This window comes from Mustela nivalis (genome assembly GCF_964662115.1).
Source record: "Mustela nivalis genome assembly, chromosome: 12".
Classification (NCBI taxonomy): Eukaryota; Metazoa; Chordata; class Mammalia; order Carnivora; family Mustelidae; genus Mustela; species Mustela nivalis.
In genome coordinates, this window is record NC_139031.1 from 69998781 (window position 1) to 70009658 (window position 10878).

General features: G+C 44.6%; 1 protein-coding gene and 1 long non-coding RNA gene across 11 annotated transcripts in view; one reads left to right on the forward strand and one right to left on the reverse strand.

Moving 5' to 3' along the window:
- The first annotated feature begins 2149 nt into the window (after window positions 1-2149).
- LOC309844921 lies at window positions 2150-10118 on the forward strand. Its single transcript, XR_014300962.1, has 3 exons — window positions 2150-2351; window positions 3515-3700; window positions 10046-10118. It is a non-coding gene; the product is annotated as an uncharacterized lncRNA (long non-coding RNA).
- Window positions 7458-10878, reverse strand: part of CDK14 (cyclin dependent kinase 14) — a 575914-nt gene continuing 572493 nt past the window's right edge. For all 10 annotated transcript variants that reach the window (XM_082692298.1, XM_082692296.1, XM_082692295.1 and 7 more), the window contains one exon: window positions 7458-10875. Coding sequence is in view for 5 of the 10 variants with exons in the window: in XM_082692296.1 (XP_082548422.1) it covers window positions 10712-10875 (164 nt within the window). In the remaining 5 variants the exon portion in view is untranslated. The remainder of the gene's footprint in view (window positions 10876-10878) is intronic.

The window sequence follows — 10878 nt, forward strand, 5'->3', positions numbered from 1 at the left end:
CACCAGTCACATTTCATTCTCTGTAAATGGGAATCCTTGGAGTTCTTCAGCAAGGTGGTATCATAAGAGTCTGTGCAGATCCAGCTGTAAGTGTGGCCAGCATCTCTTTGTCCAGATTAGGACAAAGCCAGGCTTTGTCCAGGCTTTGTCCAGATTACTTTGCTCTCAGTTTTTCTCTCCTTTCCCTTGGTTGTCTACTTCCATTGGACTGCATGTCTTAACTTCATCTTACACTAAGCTTCAAGGCTAGTCCCTCGATACTTGGTACCCTAGCTTCATTAATCTCTTTTGGGCATTCTAGTCTACTTCACCCTGGGAGTTCCCCTTAATACCACCATAAGTTCAATTCCAGCACACCTGTACCTGATAAGACAGCACATGGAAGCCCCTTCTCATCCCATCCCAGATTCTCTCTGCATTGCAGGGAAGGTGGGAGACACATACATCCAAATTCCATTTCCATCTGTTTAGAAAGCTTCAGTATGGGACAAGGCTTTCCTCTAGGTTTTCCAAATGAACCTTCCACCCAACTGAGTGACTAAGGATAGGGCCTCAGTCAGCAGCCAATGACACATACATCCAAATTCCATTTCCATCTGTTTAGAAAGCTTCAGTATGGGACAAGGCTTTCCTCTAGGTTTTCCAAATGAACCTTCCACCCAACTGAGTGACTAAGGATAGGGCCTCAGTCAGCAGCCAATGACCTCTGGGCAAAAACAGCAACATTTTAGTCAGGATGCACCTTTTCCTCTGGGGATTTGTTTGCTGGCCCACAAAATGTGATGAACAAAAATAGCATGATTCCGATAATAAACTTATGAATAAAATTGGTTATGAAATGACATGGATGAACAGCAATGGGGATTCTTTTCCTTTTTTTTTTTTTTAAAGATTTTATTTATTTATTTGACAGATAGAGATCACAAGTAGGCTGAGAGGCAGGCAGTGAGACAGAGAAGGAAGCAGGCTCCCTGCTGAGCAGACAGCCCCATGTGGGGCTTGATCCCAGGACCTTGGGATCATGACCAGAGCCGAAGGCAGAGGCTTTAACCCACTGAGCCACCCTGGTGCCCCAGCAATGGGGATTCTTAAGTGACATTTCTAGAGTAGTACGTTTGGTTTTCAATCTTGGTAACAAATGAAAGCATGTGATCTCACCTGGATGTTAATGACCAACAGCAGAAAGAAAATATTACTTTCTTCAGCCTACCATGAATTCTCTGGTATACTTGGCAGTCATTGGCACAGAAACTGAAGGGTAATTTAGTGCCCTGCCCCAGGGTATGGCTCTCCTCTGGAGTCAGTAAGACGAGCATATCAGAACCCAGGTTGGAACTCTGGTATTCATATGAGCAGTACATAGATTCAGTAATGCTCCCTCTACTATACAGAATATGGGAAAGAACTGGGAATTCCATTTCTTGCCTTGCTTTGTGAAGATGTAGGAAATAACTTGTCAATAGGCACCCTTCAAACTGAGTGTCTCTTGAATGATTTGCAATTTGAACAGAATCTTTAGGGGGAGAGGGTGGAAGGGAAATTCGAGACAGATGAACAGACTGGGTAGAAGGTTATGCACTTCAGCTTCCCTCCAGAGCGGTTCACTGTCATGGCTGACCAACAGAAACCCTTGAGGAGACTTTAAAAAGTGCACACGCCTAGACTGGCACCTCAGAGACTGGGGTTCAGTAGGAATGTTTAGAAAGCTCCCCGGGGGGCCTGGGTGGCTCAGTGGGTTAAGCCTCTGCCTTCGGCTCAAGTCATGATCTCAGGGTCCTAGGATCAATGCCCGAATAGGACTCTCTGCTCGGCAGGAGCCTGCTTCCCCCTCTCTCTGCCTCTCTGCCTACTTGTGGTCTCTGTCGGTCAAATAAATAAATAAAATCTTTAAAAAAAAGAAAGAAAGAAAGAAAGAAAGAAAGAAAGCAAGAAAGCAAGCAAGCTCCCCAGGGGATTTGGGCAGCCGGCCAGGTATGGGAACCCCTGCCTCTGTGAGCTCCTGAGGACAACCAGAAATCTGCCTTCTTTGGTTTCCTTTTTTCCCACAGAATTGGGCAGGGCTTTGTTTAGAGTTACACAGAGTACATGTGCAATATGTTCATGTTGTTTGTAAGATTCTAAACGCTTTCTTTTTTTTTTTTTTTTTAAGATTTTATTCACTTATTTGGCAGACAGAGATCACAAGTAGGCAGAGAAGCAGGCAGAGAGAGAGGAGGAAGCAGGCTCCCTGCTGAGCAGAGAGCCTGATGCGGGGCTGGATCCCAGGACCCTGGGATCATGACCTGAGCCGAAGGCAGAGGCTTTAACCCACTGAGCCACCCAGGCGCCCCTCTAAATGCTTTCTTAAGAAGGTAAACTATATTCCATTTCACTCATGTTTAATCTGTATTATCCTTTAATAACTGATTTATTTAAAAAATTGTTAAATACTGGGCCCTGGTTACTCTCATTAGTCTTGATGATAAAGAGATTGAAAAAAGACTTGTTATTGTTACTATTTTCAAAGTGATGTAGGAACTTGGAAGAAGGAGGAATTGTTTTGAGGGGATGCTTTGGAAGAGACTTTTTGAAGAGGGACTTAAAAGTATTAATAGGAATTTGGCTGCTAGAAAAACGGGGAAAGTCATTCTCAGAAGGAACAGTATTTCCAAAAGAACAGGGCCTTGAGAAGGTCTGGAATATCCAGGGATCAGTGGCAAGTTCAGTATGGGGCAGGTAGAAGATGTGGGTCTGGAGAGGTGGAAGACGAGCCTGGAAGGAAAGGGGCCAAAAGGCAGTGGGCTGTTGGGAAACCAGCTCTTAAAAAAGAAAAAAAGCAAAAAGGACCCGATTTGTACAGTTGACTCATTTTTGTGGTGTACATACTCCCATCTGATTTTAAGTTATCAGTGATTTAAGAACTGACTCACAAAATTCCTACATATTTACTGTCAGTTTTTGTGAACCGGTACCAGCTGGTTCCAGTACACGACTGAGAAGAGGTCAGAGCCTTTAATTCTAAGGAATAGACTAAAACAATTTTTTTTTGCCTCTTGTCACAGTGTTTCTGCCTCATAGTATAGGGCCCACTTCTATGGCTTTGGAGTAGGGTGGGTCAATGAAATGCACAAGGGACCTGAAAACTCACCGGAACTAATTTTCAGGCTCTTATCACCCATCAGCACTGTCCTTAAGCCCAGGAAAGAGGGGCTCCTTTTCTGGTTCACATTTTAAAGGGTTTGGCTCTCTGGGCATAGTACCCATCCCTCTACAACAGAATGAGGAATTCATGGTGTCATGCCCAACAGGAACCTACCTCCCCTACTTCTACTCCATATACTCCACATGTCTGGGACTCAGGAGTTCTCTTGGTGTATGGAATCTTCCTAAAGCACCTTCCCTGAAGATAGGCACCTGGTCCCCAAGGGTTGGCCAAGGAGGGACTATGCCAAGGGTAGGGCAGAATATGGATGTGGGGGCTGGATGTTGATACCCATGCACGTGTAACCCTCACTCTGGACCCACACCCTTACAGCTAGGAATGGGAAGTGAAAAGCCGCAGAGAGGCCTTGAACCCGGCTACCTACATTCTGACATGGAGAAGAACTTCTTCTTTAACCCACTGAGTTAAAAGTTCTTTGGAGAAGAACTTCGAGAGAAGTCTAGCAGTTCTAAGTTCAACCCAGGACTTCTAGGTTATCATGAAGACGTATTTGTCCAGGTAAGAGAATAGAATATATATTTGACATTTTGTTAGTTGGATTTATATATATATTTTTAAAGATTTTTAAATTTATTTATTTGACAGAGAGAGATCACAAGTAGACAGAGAGGCAGGCAGAGAGAGAGGGAGGGAAGCAGGCTCCCTGCTGAGCAGAGAGCCCGATGCGGGCCTCGATCCCAGGACCCTGAGATCATGACCTGAGCCGAAGGCAGGGGCTTAACCCACTGAGCCACCCAGGCGCCCTGGATTTATATTTTTAAATATTTAGATATAAGCTATGTGGGCCTCCATTTTGACTCTACCCTGGGCCCAGCAAATGTCAGGGATGGTCTTGGAGGACCGGGGGGGACCCCCTCTGGTAATGGGGGAGCCCACTACCAGGGCTGTATTCTAAGCCAAGGCAAGCAAGCTACAGACCCCAGACAAATTCTTGCCCGCTGTATGTTTTTATATACGCTGTGAGCTAAAAATGGGTTTTCCATTTACAAATAGTGTTTAAAAGTCAAAAGAAAAATATTTCATGATATGTGAAAATTATATGCAATTCAAACTTCAGTGCCCACGAATTGTGTGACTGGCACACAGCCAAAGCCATTCATATGTGTATCGTGCACGGCTGATTTCATGCCACAACAGCAGAGTGAGGAGTTGTGACAGAGACTGTATGGCCTGGGAAGCTGAATATATTTGCTCTCTGGCTCTTACATAAACAGTTTGCCTGCCCTACCCCTAGAGCAGCCGCAGGCAGCAGGAAGGGAAGAGTCTAGTAGTTCTCGTGTGGGTCTGCTCCACAGAGCCACCTGTTGAACTCTCCAAACACACCAATGCCAGGGCCCCACTCTGAATATTTTAGGATGAACTGGTCTGGGGTTGGGTGTTTTTAAGACATCCCCATGATTCTGAGAGCCAGGGCTGTGAGCCACTGGGCTAAGTGAATGTAACGTGAGAATCAGAATTCCCCAAATGCCAGGCGAAGTAAAGTTATGGGACCTGTGCCTGCTTTCCCCAAGGGTCGGAGTGGATTACAGCCTTTCCCTGAGGACACAAGGTCCCCACTTACCTGACTAGGCTGAAGGAGGAGCGAGGGAAAGGGATCATTGTTTCCCACTGTGGTATGATGTACAAAGCCAGTTTCATTTCGACTTTTCCACATCCTTGAACGGCTGGTTCAAACACGTGTCCCTGTGCGAGCCCAGCACTGTGTGCATCTGTCAGGCAGGCCCACCTTGGACGACGGTGGCACACACCTTCGCTGGAACCCCTGCCGGGTCACTTCCCAGGACACATTCCAATAGGCAACCCTTACCCCATGTTTGCAGTGTGCGCTCCATAATTACTGGTGGTCTCACAGGGAAGGAGAAAAAAGACAACTCTATCAGAATCCCATTCTCCAGCAGCACAGCCAGCACCATTGGCAGAGGCTGGCTCCGGGGCTGCAAGGCTGCTCCGAGCTATTATTGTGCCCGGCTCTCTCTCAGCAGGACTCGTCGCAGACAATACAGTACACCGAGAGCATGGGGGATGAACAGTAAATACGAGGCCTTGGATTTTTTTTTAATCTTGTCAGTTTTCCCCTGATTTGTGTCCTTTATCCTAGCCCCCTCTGCTGTCTAAGCTTCTCAAAGCTAATGCCCATAACGCCACCACCCACTGGTAGCAGCAGGCTGCTGGGCCACTGTGGGGTTCTCATTGCGGAGACTGACAATGCCCGCCATTATCCGGCGACTGTACGTGTTAACCTAGTGGCACAGGGTTGCTCCGACACCTTCCCCTCTGCTTTCTCTTTACTCTGGGGGCCAACAGCAACTCTAGGAGTGCCGCCCTCCTGACTCTCGCTGCTTGTCTCAGGCAGCACACATCACGTCCTCCGACCGGCGGCGCTGGAACAGCTCGGCTGAAAAAGAGGACGCTGGGCAATTACGGAGCCGAGAGGGGGCTGTCATCCCGGCGGCCGCGTTTAAAAAGTTAAAAATACTCCTCAAAGCTAATTCTTGGGCCTCTTGTAGATACCAGCCCTCTTGCTCCTTCTTTCCTTCATTAAGAGCTCCGAGGACTCAATGGCACAGCGAGGTTCTAGAACAGGAGCGCACCGCCGAGGTTTGCGGAAGTGGCCTCAACCGAGGGCGCATGCGCCCCCGCAGCTGAGGGAAGTAGGACGGTGGCTTGCGTTTCGCTGCCTTGAAACAACTCCCAGACACCAGTTATTCGTTTGACACTTCTCTAATTGTCATCAGTTTCCAGGGTGATTTCTGGCTCCCATCGAACTGAGAAATTTGCGTATTATTTCATTATCTCTGCCCTGGCTACCCCGAAGTCTGCCTTTACACAATCTCCTGTCTCAGAATCCGCGGGTGCTGGCAGGACCGTGTGGAAATGCACGTGTCCTTGGCAGAGGCGACTTCTGCTGCCGCAGGGGAAAACAGCAGGGGCAGCCGGGGGAGTTGAAGACGTGGTGGCTCTCATGAGCTTTTCTGGAATGGGCTCTGCATCGGCGGAGGACACTTACATTTGGTTTTGTGAGAAGGGTAAAATTGAGAAAGCTTACAGACTCTGAAGTTTGTAATGATGTAGAGCTTGTGAAGGGCTCACGAACTCAGCTGTGGGAGAGGAGCAAGGGAAGGATAACCTGAGGCGGCTGCTGCTGGCGAGTGAGGGTCTCCCCGGGGGAAAGCCAGGGGTCCTGAGTCATCCTAACGTAAGACTTGAACTTTGTTTTTTTTTTGCCTCCAAGGGTAAACATTATTTTTAAAAGATTTGCCTATTTATTTGAGAGAGAGCGTGAGAGAGCTCATGAACAGAAAGAGAGGGGGCAGGAGAGGGAGAGAATCTCAAGCAGACTGCCAGCAGAGCCCAACACCAGGCTCCATCTCACAACCCTGAGATCATGACCTGACCCCAGATCAAGCAACTGAGCCACCCAGGTGCCCCTTCAAGGGCAAGCATTTTAAAATTACCAAATAGTATATCTATAAATTGATAACTGTATCTGGCACGGACACTCTTAGCAATTTATAGACATCATAGTTGGGGGGGGGGGGCGGTGGGCAGCGGTTTGTTTGCGGTTGTGAGGCTGACAGATCCGACCAGGAGGAGGAGGAGATGACAGAATGTGACTGGTTTCCAGTGGTGGCGCTGTCAATTCGAGTGCAGGCGCCCACTAGGTGGTGTTTGGGGAAGCGTGCTCAGCTCAGGGAAGGATGCTTCTGGCAGAACGTGGGCATGCTGAAGCTTTGATTTGTATTCAGTGGAGGGTAACCCACTCACCTCCTCTTAGAATATGTACACGATAATTAAGAAACAGACAATAAAAGATAAATAGGATTGTCATTAAACAAAACCAGATTGGTTCAGATGCATGGAACGTGTGGTGGACGTCATTAAGGAGCTGGTGGAATTGCGAAGATCCTGCAGCTCACAGACTTGTTCTACGTAAGTCTGACAAAGCATATCGAAAAAGGAAGGGCTTGGGGCGCCTGGCTGGCTCAGTAGAGCATGCAACTCTTGATCTTGGGGTGGCAGGTTCCAGCCCTGTATTGGTATAGGGATTATTTAAAAGATAAAATCTTTAAAAAATTTAAAAAGGGAGGGTTTTACAGACTACTGGAACATTCCAGCTAGCTCACTCCTTCTCACATCCATGGATTGTTTTGCTTTCTTACTTCACTCGAAAACTGACTGTGTCTAAGAGTTTTTAAGACAATGTTTCTGTGACAATGTATGGTGTTATTTGGCACCAAGAAGATGCAAGAAAATGTACAGAGATTCTGCTATACTTTATTCCATATCGTGTTACAAGAAAACAACAGTGACAGCTGACAAACCATTACATCTTTCATAATACAGACAAATTACACTTGGGAACAAATATGCAACATGTATTATCCCATTCTCCTTACTATGTTTCATTTTGGAATATAATAGTTTTCTGAATGATGCTAATACATTTCTTAGGTACTGACCCTCTGCTATGAAGTACGTATCTCAGTGTATCATACAAAAAAAGAAAAAAAGAAAAAGAAAAAGAAAAGAAAAATTAAAAAAAAAAAAAAAAAAGAACCACTCCCAACTAGAGAATATAGATTTTGTATGTGCCTCTAAAATATGCTGCTGTAGGAAGGGGAATGAAAATAGGAGATTGCTCATTTCACTTGAGACTTTTTTGTTGTTGTTGTTTTTGGTATATGAGAAAATTGCAAGGCAGTAACATATGTGGTTTCCTCTGCCTACAAGCCAGTAAGAGAGAGAGAAGTTATGTGCAATTATGCAGCATATTCCTATGTATAGGGGGCAGGGAATAATCTACCCCAGTATGTACAGCCTAAATATCCTCTTATATAACAAAGATTACAAAACCAGTAAGTACTATTCACAGATGAGTATCTTATATAGACACATACATAACCTAGGATATTAATTACACTGGCTGTCATGTACACACTGAGGAAAAGATACCAAGAGGTCTTGCTTTCTCTGCAAACCTGGAGGCTCCCCTGGAAACTTTTCTTGCTACTCTTGGGAGGTAGAAATAGCTTCTCACCCTTTTATCAGTGGATGGACAGCCACCCCTGCCTTATGCCCTGTTTTGTTTTTCCTCTGAGCACTGCAAAAACATTTTTTTATGTCTTACGTATCCTGCATCTTTAAGTCAGCCAAACTGTTCCTTTAAGAAAATGGAAACAAAGTCCCAACTATTCTTTCAGAATACTGTGTGTGCACTGATACCTTCACTATGCTAATGAGTTCCTAATATTCCAGCTGTATGAAATCAGGCTAGTCCTTCATATAAAAATAATCTCACAAAACATTCCAGTGCTTTCTCAAAAGAATAATAAATCTGCTAATGAACACATTCTGCAATGATTTTCATGGCTGCCCTCCGTGGGAGGGGGTGGGGAGAGAGGAGGTGGGGGGATGGATTGCCAATAGGAGAGAAAAGGGGAGAGAAACGAACCAGACTTTGGATTTCTTGTACTGAGGACAAGGATGGGGAGATACAGACCTCCAAAATGAGACCTTCTGAGACATGTCTGTGTAAAAAACAGATTTTCCTCCACACTGACCAGCTTATGTTTCCTTTCCGAGAGAAGCTGCCTGTGACGGGCACATATCTCTGAATGGTGCCACCATTCCTAAGAGAAGTCTCTTAATATTAAATATTTTCAAATGTTCAACTTAGAAAGCTTATTAAGTAGCAAGATTTAATCATCAGCTGCTCTTGGTTTAAACTTGGTTAATTACAAAAGCTATGCCTCTCCTCCAAATAAATAATTCAAAATCAATCACAGGCAAGGCTGTTCTTATCGCATGTAAAATTTTCTCTCCGTATTTACATTAAGGAATTGTAATTTAAGCATACCGTAAAATACTGCTAAAGACTTCCAGTGGGTTGGAATGTCTGAGAGAAGAATGGGAAAGACTTCTAGGTAGCAAACAGTAAACATTCCAGCCTTGGGTAACTTTTGCTCTCTTTAAAATCAATTAGTAAATAATTCTTTGCTTTGCACCTAGAAGCTTTCAATGAATGCTACTTCTGAATAGGATGGATTGTGACCCTGACATATTTATTCATGCCCCACTCCAGGGAAAGTACCCTTTAAATGCTTAGAAGTTCTGGGTTCAATTTCCTAGGAATACTGGCTTCAACTATAGAGAAGCTTTTTCCTCACGTGACTCTTGTCAAACCGGCTCAAAATTCCTAGTCTTGATCCTAAAAAGTGCAATGCATTTCAAGTTCTCAGTCTCTCTTTTCTGACCAACAGGAAAATGTAAAACAATGTACATGAAAAGTATTTCCATAGGAACTGGTGTTCTGAGGGTCCAGGTTTCATGCTTTAGATGAAGTTCCCTAACTACCCCGGTGGCCTCAGTATTATTTGGGGTTGTGTGGTGAGGGTGGCCCCACTGGGAGAGGGCCTGCATCTGGCAGCTCGCCCTCCCCATCAAAGCGCGTGCCCAGTCCACCTTTCCATCATTGTCACAGACGCGCCTTCATCCTTCAAGGACCCTCATCTTCTTAATAAGGGAAGCTGGGCCTTTCTTTTTTCCTTACGATCTTGAAAGCAAGACTCCTGCACTGTTTCTACAACCTGTGTTCAAACAGTTTTTCCAGGAGACCGGTTAAAGTTAAGGTCTTCCAATCAGCTTGGAATGTTTTAAAAAGTGTAATTCAAAGGTGCTTTGGTGTAAATGAGCAGATTTTCAACTCTGGATAACTCTGTAATTAGCTTTTTTTGAATGTTACCTAGCCAAGATGGCTTTTGGGGCTCTAATGTCCAGCAGATAGAATTCTTTTGCACCCAAGTTGTAAGCATTCTGTTCCTCATTCTTTTCTCCTCCACTTAGAAAACACTCCTGAAGCATAACAGAGTGGATGGAAAATATAAGATGTTGACAAGACCCAGAAAATAGGTAAAAAGTCACCTCAATTATCAGAGGTTGAAAAGTAAGCAATTTATCCCTGTCTTTGTTCTTAACGCTTGATATTTGTTTCTTTACTTCCAACGTACTTGAAAAACAGTCATGCTACGTGGCTTGAAAATGCTAAGCAGATTCCAATATCCTATATACATGTGCAGTTATTTCCAAGAAAAAAAAAACCATATTTGCAAATGTCCTCAAAAGGTAAGCGACAGGTGGGGCCCCACAGCCAGGGACCAGGTTGTCAAGTCAGCCTGAGAACAGGGGTTTGCTTTAGCTAAAGATTTCCTTCCTAGTGGTTGCAAAATATGCACTGCTCTCAAAGAAAACACACATTGTTTTATGCCACCATGTGGCTTTCAAGTACAGACGTTACTGAAGAAGTGTGAACACCAAATGTGTTGTCTTAATGTATTTAAGACATGGCTGGTGAAAGCATAAAAACCTTTACAGAGACACTGCGCTGCAGAGGGAAATCAAACAAAATCAAACACAAAAGACTGAAAAGAATACATGCCATGTATCAGTAAGCAAAGCTTAATCTTCACATAGTTCTTGGAAATCACAAGGTATCCAAATGCGTGCAAGGTTTTAAATAAATTGCAGAGAAAACAGGGTCTTGCCAGCTTCAATTTTCTTGTAAGTGAAATCCACCACAGGGAGGGGAAGGAAACTGATCCGTGATTCCCTTCGTATTATTGGCCACTTCATTAATGTGTCTTTTTTTTTCTTCCCAGAATGATGACAACTTAATCCTG